Here is a 16,737-nt window from a genome sequence, read left to right on the forward strand (position 1 = left end):
TTGAGAGTTCAGGTTTATGTAAAACTGACTAGTCAGCCACAGGGATCTGGGAAATAGTACTTTAGAGTAAAGGGGGACACTCGGCTACTGATTTACAAGCTAAATGTAAACCTAGAACAGTTTTGGTGATTGCACGCACACTCTCCAGAGGATTTAACAATAGGGCAATGGTTCAAAGTCCAGATTTAGGTTTCACATGAATTAGGCAGATAAAAAGCAACAGTAAAAAACAGAATATGGACTTTGACTGTTAAAACTGTTCTAACAAACAAGTTGTTTAAAAAAATGTAATGAAAATTATTTACATACTGTGCCTGGCACATTACACTGCCTTTACCGATTATCATTCTAGAGCCGGGGGAAGCTCTTAGTACCAGATGGATGCTTAAAGACATTAGAGCAGTCATATTTAAGATGTTATTGAAAAATGATAAAATGGACAGAGTAAACTCAATTAGGGATTGAAATTTTAGGAGGAGGACTAGAGATTTGTCCTGATCCTAAATTCCAGTGACATTAAGGAAGTGGTAAGACTTGTCGCGTGGCATTGCAAACATTTGTTCCCAATGCAAAGAAGAAACAAACTTGCATGTCCTGGCTGGGAAAGGAAAATAAATGGTCAGCAGTACCTTACTCATAGATATGTATTTATATTTTTCATTTTTCTTAGATAGAGTTGTTAGAAAACATAACAGCTTAGAAAGATGTCATCCCAAACATGATTTGATATGCTAGGCCTGGTATACCTGATATAGTGAGAGCTGACATGTGTCTGGTTTGTGTTTAACTGTTTTGCTCTGAAGTAGTGAGTTTAGTCATATAACCATAACCTCCATTACCTGCAGCCTCTGAAGGCTAGTGGAAAATGTTAAAGAATATACAGAGACGGATGGTAATTCTGATCCATAGTTACCACTGTTAAATAACAGAGTGGTACCAACATAACACGACTTGTCACCTGCTGGCATTTTTTTCAACAGCAAACAGGAAACAAGAGTGCCTGCTCTATCAGAAACTCACGTCAAAGTCATGACAATTAGCAGATACATGGGAAAATAGATGAGGGAAGGGAAGGTAAAAGGAAAACATATTCCGGGGTGCTAGGATCTGTCACCATTTTGTAAAAAAAAAAAAAAAAAAAAAAACAGTGAGAATAACTCCAATGAAAACAAGTGACTGCAAACAGCAATGTCACAAGAAATATTTTGTGGTCAGATGAAGTTGACACACCAGGTGGACGTACACAGAGGACTAAGTGACACTTTCTCCAAAGGAGGAATACCAACACGACCACCTTATGTGAGAAATTCTGACAGCCCACAGCTGCAGCAGGTTGAGATGAGTTAGTTTCAGCACACAGCACAACTGGATCTAGCAGCCTTGCTGCTATCTGACAGCGAGAGTATTGATACTCTGAGAGAGATTTCCAATTCCATGAATCAATGCAGCGTACCTCAGAGACTAATTGAACACATGTTTGTTCATTAAGTTAGATTAAGTTGGTATCTGAAGTTCGTTATTATGTTAATGTTTAATTTCAGGATGCAGAGGGAAGTTGCTGAGAACCGTGTGTTTAAAAGGGTCTGGCTTGAACCAGCTGTTAAATACAAGCTTGCAAAGTGCAATGCTCTTGCTAAGAGCTCACACTCTGAGTGGGGCAGGTCCCTTTCAAACTCATTGGTGCCCGCTGGTCACAGGACAACATGACATATGGAAGAGGGATCTGTTTTACTTTTGTGGAAGGTGGAAGCCAGACCACAAAAAATTAATATTTTCCCCATTACTTTTCTATATTACTGATTTTCTTCTTCTCTGTTGTTACACATTACTATATTGATGGAAAATTTTAAAGTATCCTCTCTGAAAAATCAAAGGCAAAATAGCCCTATTTTTCAGAAGGGAAGCCTAAGAACTCTCCTGGAGCTACTTGCTGCCTCCCCAGCATAACCTGAGAGCATGTAAAACCTCCTGTCCTGAGCTCAGCTGACCATTCAGCCTTGGCCTCAGAGGTACCAAACATCCATCACCAACAGAGGTATCTTAATTTATTTGACTGGCTGAGCACTGGCTGTAGCTATAGCAGAGGCAATGGTACATTTCCTGTATATATACCATAGCTGGTGTGCATACCCCTCATATTCTTCAGCTGATATTCTTCTGGCCAGGTACAAGTACTCTGTGCACAGCACATCTGCTCTAGGATTATCTTCATACCAAAGGCACAAGAGGAAGGACAACACAACCACCATCAGACCTAGGACTATGATTCAGAGCTTTTCCTCTCGTGGTATTTACCCATTGTTCTATCAATTACTGTAAATAAGTATTTAGCTATTACTTGTTAGAAGCTTTTTTAGATAGCATCTCTTTTTTTTTTTTCCAAAACAAGAGAACACACTTGATCCTTTTTGTTCTTATTTGAGAGAATCAGCTATTATGACTGAACTCAAGGCTCCTGTCTAAGAACTGCCCTTTACCCAAGGCCAGAATGCCTTAGCATGGGCACACCCAAGGCCTGTGGGTCTGGAGCATGTAATCAACAACATGGTATTTGTAAATCCTCTTCAAAGAGAACCCAAACAGCAAGGGAGTCTGAGCAATCTGACTGGCAAATGGTGGCAGCGTGGCGAGGACAGCAGTATGCTTTCCTGCTCTGCGGCAGCCTTGGAGATGCTTTTCTTATATGACTCCCTGCCTGTACCAGCACAGAGGTGGACCATCAGCAACAGTGATGGCCTTAATTAGCCTAAAAACAACTCACTGTAAGTGGGTAGTTCAGAATCTGAGCAACAGGTAATACAACTACCTGTTCCCTAAGCTGGGGAAGACGAGATGTTAAAGTATATACCCCTTCTTCCATCTTCAGAGCTCCAATTTTTGTTAAGTCCCATTTGAAGAGGCCAATACATCCATCCAGAGCCCAGCTCTGCAGTGACTGGTGCAGAAATTATATAAATTCATCAAAAAAGTGTTGCTTTGGGCTCTTCTCTTCACAAAACACATAATGACTCCTAAAGCTTTGTACTCCTTAATTTAGAGTAAAAATACAATCTTCAGAATTTAATTCTCCCAGATGCTGTTGTGTTACGTGTGCTAAAAACATCCCCAGCATCAGACAGAACTTCTGATAAGGAGTCATCACATGTAAAATGTATACTAAGTAGGAATAAGTATTCATTGTGACTGCAGTTCTTTTAGAAGTGTTTATATGTTTCTATGATCCTCGCTTTTCCTCTGCTCCTATGGCAACATATACTGGTGAAGGAGCAGAGATGTGTTTGATGTTGCTGTACACTTGGAGCTCTGAGAAAATTCAGGGTGAAGTCCTGTCTCCAGGTAAGCACTGGTGGCCAAAAATACTTGAAACTGAGCACATTGGACTCATGCATAAACAGTGAGCAAAACATCACCAGGGACAACACTTTACGATAAGGTAAAAAACAATTTATTCATCTGTATGTGAATCTCCTAACATCAGGATCATCCTTCCACTTCTTCCCACCTTCTGCTACATTCTCTATTGCCATTCCAAAAGTTGGAGCAAATAGGAGAGCAGTCCTGATAATCATTTCACGCATAGCACACAAATACCTTTTGACACAGAAAAACAATATTTTACCTTTTCAAAAGTACTTTCTCCTCCTAAATGAAAAGGCTCCAACCTACTCACAACAACCTCTGATGAGATTCAAACCGCATGTAGCAGATCATCATGGGAGTATGGCTCAAATTTCTCTAAAATACAGGAGCTCTTGAGCCTATAAAAGAAGAGGTCAGGGAGGTGCCATGTGCTGGATTTAGAGAGAGGTATCACAAGGTGTGGTTTGTTTTTTTCTCTGCATCTGCTAAGCTTCACTTTCACTTCGGCCTTTTAGCTGTAGCCCAGCTGTGCTGGGTTTTACCAGCACAAGGCTGGCTGCACTAGGTGCTGCCCTAGGTAAGAATGCTAACAGTGGGTTTGTAGGCTGCCAGAACTGTGCTGACAACAAAAGCCACAGGAATATATATATATATATATATATATTTCTCTACCAGTTTCTCTATCTGTCAAACCTGGACAGAAATTTATGGGATGCAGAAAACACACATCTTTGCCCTACAGGACATTTTCTCTGCTAAATTTTTAAGACCTGCTAAAAATAAAATAAATAAATCTGTGAATTGGGTTTCTACAGACAAAGAAGTACAAGAAGCTTTCTGAATTGTAACTTTGCCAGTCCAAATCAGGAAGTCAACACTAACTCCTTCACTCCTTCCATTACAGGTGGTTTTGTTCTTAAGGATAAAAGAGTCTCTAAGCTTGTGTGGGAATAATTACACAGTGTTGGCATAATGCTTCAGCAAGGGAAAGCAAGAAAGAGAAGCAGGTGGGAAGTAGCGAAGTGACCAGGCAGAGCAGTGTTTGCTCTCTTCAGTGAATCTGTACCCCATGTAAAAAAGGATGTAGGCTGAGAAAACTAGGAGGAAAAGGAAAAAAAAGCTGGAAGATGACGAAGATGGAACACGTGGCAAATAATTATTTACAGAATTAGTGTTCTCTTATAGTTATAAAATGCGGTAAGCTTGGCTTACCCTGAGGCTATAGGATAAGTGGTAAAGCCAAAAAGGTGTCTTAGTAGAACTGCAAGACTTGTCAGCTACTGGATTGTATTACTGCATTAATAGAAAAAGTGAGTTGGAGAATGCAGTAAGAAAAAAAAATAGGCATCTCAAACCTAATAAAGAGGGTTTGGAAAATAAAGTGGTGGCAGAATGAGGACAAAATAAACGACAAAGTTGTGAATGAAAAATGAAATACAGGGTGAAGCTAAAAGGCTGAGAATATAAGAAATGTCCTAATGGGTTCACCTAGCTCTGTTTACCTGACAGTAGACAGAGATCAATAACACGGTCTTCCTGGTGTAAGGCATATTCTTTGCATTCCCAGCATGCTGACTTGTGATTTCCCCGAATGTGGAGAAGTTGACTGCATAATTTGTAGTGAAAGACTGTATTTACACCTTTATAAATGAGAACAGAGCAGTGGCGGAAGGAGACAGAGTTCAGAAAGTACATGAAAGCCTAGACACTGTCTGCAGTCAGTTCCCTTTCCACATCACCAGCATCTGTAATTTGTGTTCCTCTGGAGATGGGGAGGCCTGAGCTGTCCCAGCCCTCCTGCTTGGGTGCACTGGAGTTTTCTATGGAGGGAAAATGACACATTCTGCCTTGTTTTCATGTATGGAGGGAAAATGACACATTCTGCCTTGTTTTCATGCCTGTCCTGATGATGCCCAGTACTTTATTCACTTTTTTTTTTTTTTTGGCTGCTGCTGCACCCTGCAGCAATGGTTTCAGAGAACTGTGAGGATGACTCTTTCTGCAGCTGTAACTGCCAGTTCTAAATTCAGCACCATGCAGGGATGCTGTAGATTAGGATTTAATCTAGATGCAGTTTTCCTTTGCACTTAACTACACCAAGGATCATCTGGGCATTGGTTCTGCTTTGTGAGGCCTTTCTGGACTTCCTATTAGGGTGGCATCTGTCTACACAAAAGAGCTTGATTCGTTTTACAAAGTATAGTAAGAAGGTGAGAAATGAAAGAGAGACGAAAGATGGCAGGAAAATATAAGAGGTTTTTTTTTCTTCTTCTTTATTTCAGTGCTAGTATATGGCATTCTGAGATTGTCCTTATGACGTGATTTTAAATTATATATCTGTGTACAGGTAGATATAGTCACAAGTTTCTGTTTAGGATAATGATGTAAAGATAGCCAGTATCTTGACATGTTTTTATTACCTGCTTTTATCCCCTGTATATCTTGTAAGATCTTTTTAATTTTAAAAAGTTGCCGTAAAAGGATCATGGGGAGATTTCCTTCACAATATATATTACTTAATCTATACCTGTCAATGAGAAAAAGCCGCAACTGTGGAGAAAAAAATAAGTGTGTGTCCTTAAGCTCTCCAGTAATCCAATCAAGATTTTTCGCAGGTACACAGTATACAACGAGAGGAAAAATGAAATGGCAAGAAACGGCTGAAAACAAAACCCTCTTAAGCAGGGGTTTATGTCATTTTTAAGTTCTCCCCTCTCTTTTGATGTTGCCAGCTGCTCCTAAGAGGGACTGTTTCACTGCTGGAAACTGACTTTGAATGGTGACCGTGAGTGTCTTTGGTAGTATCAGACACACTCAGCTTTGGTTTAGTGTATTATCTTCAGTGGTGTTACTGTCTTTTATATTTAATTGTGACTACGATCTAATTACAGATAAGGAACGTGACTTTTTCTCTTACCGTTCCTTGACCAAGACCTGCCTGATTACTTGACTTGGCATTCTCTCCCAGCTGGCTTAGTATGAGCCAAGTATCTGCTAAAGGTGATGTGGTCATCAGGTTTGAAAGTCAGTGAAGAAGAATTCATCATTCCTCATATGCTTTGCCATGTTCACATACATGTACACACATCTGTATCTCTCCCAAGAACTTTTGAACCTGGGGGTCAATTTCAACAGAATTAGATGGGGGCAAGGTACAGAGATAAGCTCTGACGGCCTTTTGAAGATAGGGGGCTGCAGAAAAGAGACCTGATAGTGTATCCAGTGCAGAGCAATGGCAGTGAAAGTCCACATCTCGTTGAACAGCAGAGAGTTCACACTGTGGAGGAACTCTAAAAAAAATGCAGTTGGAGATTTATCTTCCTAGATAAACATCATTCACTTGCTTTCATGTTAAACCCAGCCTCCTTAATTGGGTGTGGAACTACTTGTTCTGTGTGCTACACCTGAGTTTTGCAACTGCAAGCTGCTCTGCCACATAGTAGATTTCGAAGCTGATTTAATTATATACTTTTGCAAGAAGTTATCCAGGCTTCTCCAAGGTTGGGTGACAACTTTGTATTCTTGGAAAATGTTTTTACAAGGATTGAAACTGTGTAAGTCTGGAGTGATCTAAACATTGCCTCATTTCATTGTAACCAAAATAAATTTCCATTGCCCAAAATATGAACTATTTTCAGGTCACAGAATTTGCGTGTCTTAACTACACAGCACAGTTTATCAGAAATCTGGTAGGCCTCTAACATTCTCTTTTCTGAACTACTAACAGTTCATACTCATCTTCAGTGCCAGCATCATCCTCAGACTTTGTATCAAGGAGTGAATTAATACGTGGATTACAGGTCAAAGTACCTGGAGTAGTTATACTGAAGCACACAAGTTGGTGCTTCCTACATCTTTTCACTTACAGAAGATTGTCAAACCCTTAAAATTTCTTTTTCATCACCACACACCTTTTACATCACAGTCTGAAATGAAATCATTATAAAGGCTCATGTAATGCAACTGGTAACTGTGGTTGCATAAACAGTCTTTGAACAACTTACCATTGCCTGTGGCTCATCCACAGTGTGTTGGTCACACATGCAAACTCTGTGAAGGCCACAGACAAACAAAACTTGAAGGCACCGTATGATTTTAAGAAATGGGTTTTCTAGTGCCCAAGCCCACACTCAACTACTTCATAGGATTTTAAAATAAACTTTTGAATTAAACAATAGTGGTTTGCCTAAGAATACAACACTGCAACCTGGCAGTTCAGAATCTGACTGAAAGGCCACTCAAACATGCAGTGGATGGGGAGGATTACCAGGGACTATAAAGCATTTCTTTCCCTTCAGCAGAGTACGTCCCCCCCACCCCCACCCCTTTTTTTTTTCTCTCTCTTTTTCTTTTTTTTTCCCTGTGAAGTCCTTCTCCCAGCCCTGCAACGGTTGATGCCCTTAACTGTTTTCAGACCAACCATTATCCTTACAAATAAATCATTGCAGGTCTCAAGCGTAAAGATTTTTCTGCTTGTATTTCAAACATTATTTTGTTAGTTACTTTTCCATGAGATGTTAGATGCGCCAGTTTCAGAATTCAACCCGTAACTTTGAAATTAAACCCAGAATCTATCAAGGAGATGTATCGAGTATGTGGGTGAAAATGAATAATGCCTGCCTGTGAAAGGGAAAGACTACTTCCAAACTTGTGGATGAAATTCACGCTCACAAACATATCTGCATATATATTGCTTAGATGGTCATGCTGTTGGGTATTGGCTGCTGACAAACTTGGCAAACTAATGCTTGTATTTTCTCGAGCCCATTCAATCTGAACGCAAGATTAGTCACAGCATAGTTCTCATAAGTTCTAGTAATTTCTGATTTAGTGGTATGCTTGCTGTTTCTGCTGGTTCTGTGTACAACTTTGGATAAAACAGATCTGCATACAGATCCTAGTTCAGACACATTCTCCTCATGCAGCATAAAGGGTAGCATCTCCTTTCACTCTTCCCTGCACTGAATGTGGAGAACTCCAACATTTGTAGGCTTTGAGAGATTTGTCTTGCTTCTTGACAGTCTAAGCAATGAATGGTAGATTTGTTCCAACAAAAATCTTAAGTTCATTCCAGAACAGAGAAAAAAATAAAAAAATAGGACGCTTAGCCCATCAGATAAAAAAGAAGCTACTACCCTCCTTCCTGGAAGGTAGAAGGACCCTTTAAGTAGGCTAGATGCTAGGGAATGAAGAGCCTCTATTAAGGAAAGTTAGTTTTCATTCTTGTCTTCCAAGAAACTACCTTCTCATTACAATAGCTTTAACTCTCTCTTTTCCCTGTGCTCTGACCATTAGTAGAAAATTATGTTTATGTCCTGTGTCTCCCCCAAATGTAGCCAATTACCCTCCAAAGTTCTCAAACGGCTTGGTCTATTACAATATTTTGGCCCAAAGCTCCCCATGTATTACTATACTCAGTGTTCCTTGGTTTGGGTTTCATCTGTCACAATCAGGTGTGATGCTCAACACTTGGCCTTCAGAGGAAGGTGAGACATCCATTGCTAGAGTGGTAAAAGCATTTGCCTCAGTTATGGGATGGATCTGTTATGAACAGTTTTCTTCCTTGTGTGTCTTTGTACCAGTTTTTCCTGTTAGCTCCTAATGATGACTCTGCATATAATCAGACAGCAATTCCTTTTCAAAACGTATGTGAATGCTCACCCATATTCTGAAAATTACTACTGTGCGGCCTGAGTGGTACTTGGTCTGCTCATTTCACAAAAGGAAAAAAAGGTTGTCCACGTTAACCTGTGTGAAATTTGGGGAACAGACAATCTAACTGTACTGCCTACTTATTCGCATTACAAATAGTGGATATTGTTTTAATATTTTAAAGGTCTGTATGGCATAGACCATAGCCTCATGGGAGTGTCTCTCACCTTATATGCTACCACTGTGCAGCAGACAGGTGTAATTATTTTTGCTGATTTTCTTATTTTTTTCTTTTGAATTTGTATGGAGACAGGAACGAGACGTTCTTGACAAAGTGTCCTTGGCTCTGCATTTTAAAGCTAACCTTTAAACTATTTCATCAGATAATCTTGCTTTGACAGGCTTTTTTTCTGCGTGTAGGGAACAACTGTATAACTTACTTTTGCGTTAATGAGTTTTAAGAAGTTGCGCGTGTGCCAAAGTACTTCAGCAAAATAAATACTTTGGAAACCGAAAGAGTGATGACTACTTCCTCCAGAAGCGCTTTGCTTTCTTCTACAAGCCAAGACTTGGAAAAGCACACCTGAGCAACTCGACATCTTTTGTAAGGAGCTTTTTGTGCAACGTTAAAAATCGTGGGATGGGATCTAGCAGGGTTACGACTCAGTGCTTTGACATTCACTGGAGGTCTCGGACAAAAAGAGATGTCCGAGTAGCTATCAAGAGGGCACGACCAGGCACCTCCCCAGCTGGATACGTACCTAAAAGGTTATTTTAATTCGCTCTGAGGGCTGGTGAGGAGCGCTGTCTGACAGAAAACTCGAAGCTACGAGGCCGGCGGGACAAAATCACTCCCGCCGCGCCTGGCCAGCACTCGGGGCACCAACGCTTGCCACAGGGGCTCTGTCACGACAGGCAGTGTCGCGCCGACCACGCGAACAGCTGACACGCCTCGCCCCCCCACACGGCCAGCAGGCCGCTAGCTGAGGCGAAACCCCCCCCCGCTCCGGGGCGGGACCGCTGGTCCCTGCGGGCGGGCGGCTGAGGCGAGGGCAACGGCTGACGGACGGCACCTGCGCCCCCTCCCCGCGCCATGACGTCATCCGCGCCTGCGCACCCCTCGCCGATCCCCTTCCCGCGGCGGGGCGGGGCGAAAGGGAGAGGAAGCGAGCGCGGCCCCCCCCCCCCGCCGCCTGTGTGCGTGCGCGCGCGAGCGCTTGCGTGACGGCGCTCGGGAGCGCGCCCGCACCTCCCTCCCTCCCTCCCTCCCTCCATCACGGGGCGAGCGCCCTATCGCCGCCGCTCCTCCTCGCGCCCGGGAGCGTGCCCAACGGCCGCCCGGCCCCTCCCCCTCCCGCTATTATCCTCCCGGCGCGCGCTCCCGCGCCCCCCCTCCCCTCCCCTCGAGCCGGGAGCGGGAGCGAGACGGGGCCGCCGCCCGCTGCCCGTCCCTCCTCCTCCTCCTCGTTCTCCTCCTCCTGCTGCTGCTGCTCCTCGCTGCCCCTCCCCGCCCCGCCGCCGAGCCCCTCCATGGACCTCGCGCCGCCCCGCTAGCCGGAGCCGCCGGGGAGCAGCCGGCTGAGGGAGGGAGGGAGGGAGGGAGGGAAGGGGGAGGAAGGTGGGGTCGTGCGGGGAGCGGCGGCCGCGGCCCGAAGGAGGAGGAGGAGGAGGAGGAGCGGGGAGGAGGAGCGGGGAGTCCCGGCGCGGCCGCGGGAGCCCCCGGGCGGCGGCGCCTCACGACGCCGACGGTGGCGGCGGGGGGGGAGCCGTTGGCGCGGCCGTTGGCGCGGCGGGGGGGTTAGCGCGGCGCGTCCCCTCCCCCGCCTGCCGCTTTCCCCCGCCCCTGGGAGCCCCGCTCGCGGACCATGGCCGACGACGACGTGCTGTTCGAGGACGTGTACGAGCTGTGCGAGGTGATCGGCAAGTGAGTCCCCGCGGGGGGAGCCGCCGACGGGGACGGGGACGGGGACGGGGAGGGATGCTCGGCACCCGGCCGCGCTGCCCACCTTCCTGACGAGGCGGGGAGAGAGGGGGGGGTGGGGGGGGAGAAGAGGGAGAAGCGCCCCGGTGCCTGCTCAGCCACCATGATTAACCGCCCAGCCTGGCTGCATGCAGCAAGCGGCAGCCGCTGCCCACCCCCTTTTCTTCTCCTCCGCCTTTACCCCCCCCTCCACCGCCACCCCCCCCTTTCGGATCCCATCCCCGGCACACCCATCAGCGGTCGCCTGTTGGGGAAGGGAAGGGAAAGGAAAGATCTCTCTCTCTCTCCGTAGATCCACCTATTCCTTGGGTGTCCTCACGCGCCAGGTGTTGGGTGGCATTTATTTATTTATTTTCCTCTTCCTCTCCGCACAATGACCGGCTTGTTAGCGGCAGGACCGGTGGCACTCGGCTTCCCTGCAGACCTTTCCCCTCCGCCCGGAGATGGAGATGTGCGAGGCAGTGGGAGAACTTGGCCTTTCCAGTCTTATTATGCAACTGTTGTTATTAAAGCGGTGTTGGAGGCTCGTATCAAACCCGGGAGTTGAGGTAGCCGCTAGCGTTCCCCAACTCCCTCCTTTGGGTCGCCACTTCTTTGGGCTGGATGGAAATGACAGTTCAAGTCTCAGCTTGCATGTAATCGCTCCAGGAAAACGCAGACAGTCCCCCAAATCGGACTGTAGTAAAGAATGCAAGCTGAGCTCGGTTTTCCCCCTCCAGATTTTCGTGACTGCCTGTTTCGAAATCCTTTTTATCCGTCATCTTTCGCATATCTTGTGTAGTTGTGCTTGTGTTGCAAAACGGACGTGGAAGATGTAGCAGTGTTGTGACTTCCCAATTTTCTGTATGTTTCTCCTTCGGGAGCTGAGATTGCTGGGGAGCCCCAGTAGCGACACTGTTCTGGGTGCTTGCAGTTTTTTCTTCCTGGCAAAGAATTTTATAAGAATAACGTTCCTGGTGTTTTGATTGTAAACAAAGGGGTTTTACTGCATGTATTCTCTTGCCCACTCCCCACCAGTATGCTTTTCATCTACTGCTGTCTGCTTCCAAGGCTAGGTCTAAAAATATTCTAGAATTAATCTTTCCTCGGGATTATGCTAAAATGCAGGTCTTGGACTTAGCAGGTTACTTTGTTGTCAGCGGAAGTTTCAGCAGTCTGTTCTGTCATTTCCCAGTGTATTACTACCTTTCTCTCAATACAAACAACTCTTAGGAATATTAAGCTCAAAGGGCCTTGTTTGAAGTCATAAACTGTATGTAGTCACTTTAGCTTAATGCTGGTTATTGGTGGGGAGCTTCTGTAGCTGAGGAGCAAAACTCTGTTATTAGACGCGTTTTGAAGATGATTTTTGGCACGCTCCTTTCACAAGTGGTTTTATGCTAACCACTGCAGTTCACACACAGTTTGTTTCATACCTGATTACCGTTAGAAAGAAGGTGAAGTGATTATGCTTGACACGACTGCACGTTCTTTTAGGGAATGGATCATTCACAGCAGTCCAGATGTTTGCACATCTCAGATGACTTTTTGTGTTGTGATCAGAGAATTATGAACAGATTCAAGGTTCAAAAACTGTGAATTAGGTATTGGCAAAGGAAGTTTCGTGTGAGATTTAAGTATTACAGGTGTGTTGCGATGTAACTAGACCTAACAGATAAATATTGAATCATAGTAGCACGACAATGCCAAGAGCACTGTAGCAAAACTAGGATGGATCACTGAAAATAGCAGCACTGATGGTGTGAAGGGTTTTCTGCACAGATGTCACGTCAGTCCTCTTAAAAAAATAAATAAAAAATCTAAAACGCACGATTTTATGTATGGTTGTATAAGTAGTTTTCCTGTTTCTTTGAAGTACTATGCAGTTGACTTCCGGGGAACCAAGCATGTGGTATCTTTATTCAGCGTACAGATTTTTTGGTAGCACCTAGCTCATCTTTAAGCAACTTGAGGAAAGCCTTCGTTAATCTGCTTTGCATTGTTACATATGCATCTTGCTAAATATTTTTCAGTGAAACATAACTAATTGTCTGCGCGTTCCTGTGATTTATTATTGACTGATACAGTAATCTGGTTCTTGCAAATAGCACATCTGCCCCTGATTTGCGTGTTAGACACAAGAAATGTTAAAACGTGCAGCTTATCATTCCTAAATAGGTAGTTACCACTGTCATTTAAAGTAGTAAAAGGTATTTCCAGAAGGGGCATGGGAAAGACATCTTTGATTGTGAAATGATTGAATATTTCATATATCTCTAGAAAAGAAATCCCGAAGTTCCCATACAACTGACTTGAGAAATGAGCCTTCTATGGGAGTTCACTAGCTGACACTGTGTTCCAATTTGTTGAAGCTTATTCTGAACTTGAGTAAACTTTAAACAATTTTAAATAAAATAAACTGATGAGATTTGTTTTGTATAAATGCAGGGATAACAGCTTTTTGCTGGAGTGTGCAACAGTAGCAGTGTATTACACAGTATATGAGAGAGTAGATGGGAATGACAGAGTGATAAACTGTTTATTATGTGGCATTTAATGCGTTTAAGTTCTGTAAGCATGCATTTTTCATTTTGAATAGATAGAGGAGAAAAGAAAAGCCAGGAGGGATAGAGAGAAATCTTAATCCATGTTTCCTTTTGGAAAAAAAATGAAGGGCAGTCTTCATTTGCATTCATTTCCAATATACCATTTCCACTGCTGAAAGCTACGCAGGGATAAAAATTGGAATAATAAATCCAATTTCTTGTTAAACTTTGTAAAGTGGTGTTTATGACACTAGCATTAGTCACGTAGTTTTGCTTTACCAGACGCGTTGTGTTCTAGGTTACTGTCCTGTCTTCAGACTTGGCTGACGCAAGCAGGCTTCACGCAAGAAGTTACTGGGGATTTCTAGCTTGGCCTTCAGAAACATGTTGCTGTATCCGGGGATGATAACATTTGCATTCAGAATACATTGAGTAGTTCATAAAACAGTGGGTGTAGGGCTGCAACATCTTGGGTATTCATCTGAGTGAGAACTATTCTGAGTTTATCGTAGGAACTCCATGTAAATATAACAGGAGCTTTCTTTGTGCCAAAGAGAACGCCTGTCTTTAAGTTAGAACAGGCAAAGCTGATACCGAATCTAAAGTCCAAATATGGCTTTTATGGCAGCTACAGTCCTTGTTCTGAGGGGATTTTTTCAGATATTAAAAACAGATATTAACTTCCTGCACCTATTAAGATTCGCGTTGGTTTACGTTAGCATTAGAGGGGTACCATAAAGACTGTCTGATCTTTCTAACAGTAGGATTGCAGGATGCTTCAGTATAGTTTCTTATGTTGATATACATCTCCAAATTTTAAAGTTATAAATACAATGTGATAACAGATGTTTATTTGTGTTAAAGTGGGCATTGGTCACGATTGAAGTCACTGGTCTTCATATTGATGGTCATGTGAACTACAACTTTTTCTAATTGTCTTTTACTTGTGGACCATGAATATGTGCAGTTATTGTGCATAGTAATAGTGTAGTTGCTGGCATTTTTAGTATCAAAAAATAACGTGATGGTTGGTGCTAATGCTACTGTAGTTTTCAGGATGCTCTCTGCAATATGTTTGGGTTCAGACCAGCCCTCTCTCGCGCGGCACACTGAGGGTTTTAGTTTTTCAGCCCTCCTCCTGTGATGGGATGATTTTCTCTGCTTGGGCTCTTCCCTCTAGTAAGAAGAGGTAAGGAGTCTAAAGCCTGAAGATGTGAGGGAAGGGGAAAGGATTCAGGGTCTAGGAGCAGGCAGTGGGACAGGGGGCTTCTTTTTTGCACTGAAGTATGAAGGCCTCTTTCCCATTCAGGTTGGACAAGAGGAGGGTGGTTGCAGTTCCATCCTGAGCTGTTACCGTGAGGTGAACATGCTTTGGATTTGGATCACAGTCATTGTTACTAGGAAAGCGAGGAGAGGAGAGCTCTCAAGATAGAGTCCCAAGAAATACGTCAGTGATTTTAAGGGTGGTGATAACAAAATTATTTAGAAGTATTTTGATGGTTTCAGTGATACCGTTCTTCATTATTGCCTCCATTTTCTCTGCGTGGGAGTGAGAATACTGTTGTCTCAAATGTGTTTTTTCTCTAGTACACTGTTGAAGTTTGCATCTCCTGTAAAACCAATGGAAATAACTGCTGGGTATAATTTTGACAAGCCAAGTGAAAGCATGAAAAAATTGCAGTGTGCACTCGCTGTTCGGGAAGTAGGGGGAGGGAAGGAAACTTTTCAGGGATATGGAAAGCCATTTGTCTAATCTAGTGTTTTAATTTCTTACTGCCATTTGAAATACTGGAGTACTAATAAAACACTGTCAGCTGGCTTGTGTTCAAGTGTTTGAGATGAACAGGTTAAAAATGAATGTTTGGTTTAAGTGTGGGGTCATAATAAAGTGCATTGCTTTAGGAAACTGACATCAAATTATTTGAAGTGTACAGTTGGTAGACTATCTTCTTAGATAAGTTACTGTGCTACAGATTTTAACTGTAATACTGACCTGGTTCTGCTTAAGAAGTTCTATCCAGCAATAGCTGAATGCAGGGTGGATTTAAAATATTTAGTTGCAGAGAACACTACTTTCACTGGTACTCTCCCTTCTACTTGTTTGGCTTTTTCTTGTGTTGTTTTGATGAGCAGATGCTTTCTTGCATACATCCTTATGATGTGAACAAGACAGCTGTGATGGTTGGGAGGCAGAGTCATTTTTACGAGGGGATTTTGAAGAAACACGGTTTAGGAAAAGAAAACCTGAAAAAGATTGTGCAAGGGCTTTGCAAATACGTTTTTGTGCTTAAACACTCAAGAGAAGGAAACCCCTGAAGGTATGAGCGGATGAGCAACTGTGTGCAGACTAGTCCTGAGCAATTTTAGGTTGCAAATTAGGAGACTTGAGACCAGTCAGCCACTGGATCAGCTGCATGTGAGAAGTTGCGGGACAAAAGAGCTGCCTCGATTTTGAAGATCCGCTAAGAGTTTGATCTTTTTATTAAAATAGCTCTGTTGCCTTCAAGAATGGGGCCTAGGCTATAGTCGTAAGTGATCCCTGGCACTTGTTTTGGTTCAAATGCAGTGCTTCATTTTAATAAGGAAAAAAAAAAAAGCTATTTCCTAGTGTAGTTTCAAATGAGAGAGGTCATCCTCCCTTGGTTAACACATGCCTTGCTCTTTCACTTTCGCATCTTTTTGCTGGAATGGGGTAAGATGGGGTATCTGTGGAGTTACTGCATACCTCCCGCCTTTACTTTAGTGTTCAAGGTACATTGGGACAAGAACTTTTTTTCCCATGCAAAAAAAAACTTTTCAGAATTTCTATATTGTCAGTACTATGTCAATTTATATACTGACTTGGTCTTTTAAGAAACCAGTAGCTGAAGCATGTCTTTACCATGTGAAAACAACGATATTTGATGCATAGTTCTTACACTATGTGTCTTACTGACAACATTCACTCTATGCCCCTTAAATTCTAAAGGAACTGGAGATTTCTAAATAGCGTTTGGTTAAATAGTTTTTCACGTGGCTCTTTCACCTGTTTGTTTGGCTTTCCAGTGGCTTGCAGGTACCCTGATTTCATTTTTGACTAACTGATTTGCTTTTCTGAATAGTGTGTATGTAAGCAATTGTTGCTAGCATTTCATGTTGAGTAAGTTTCTAATGATACCTGAGTTAAGAAAACTGTGAAGAGCTTGCCTCTGAACAAATTTTTTGGAAGTAAAATCTAGT

At 43.2% G+C, this 16,737-nt stretch overlaps 1 protein-coding gene across 6 annotated transcripts in view; it reads left to right on the top strand.

The window, feature by feature from the left end:
• The first annotated feature begins 10,274 nt into the window (after positions 1 to 10,274).
• CASK (calcium/calmodulin dependent serine protein kinase) overlaps positions 10,275 to 16,737 on the top strand; it is a 219,842-nt gene continuing 213,379 nt past the window's right edge. For 3 of the 6 annotated variants that reach the window (XM_083821116.1, XM_083821117.1, XM_083821119.1), the window contains exon 1: positions 10,275 to 10,936. In XM_083821116.1, the coding sequence (XP_083677242.1) occupies positions 10,878 to 10,936 (59 nt within the window). In that variant the 5' untranslated portion in view covers positions 10,275 to 10,877. The remainder of the gene's footprint in view (positions 10,937 to 16,737) is intronic. The other 3 variants (XM_083821114.1, XM_083821115.1, XM_083821118.1) reach the window with 1 other exon arrangement.

The sequence above is a fragment of the Anser anser genome, assembly GCF_964211835.1.
Source record: "Anser anser genome assembly, chromosome: 1".
Taxonomy (NCBI): domain Eukaryota; kingdom Metazoa; phylum Chordata; class Aves; order Anseriformes; family Anatidae; genus Anser; species Anser anser.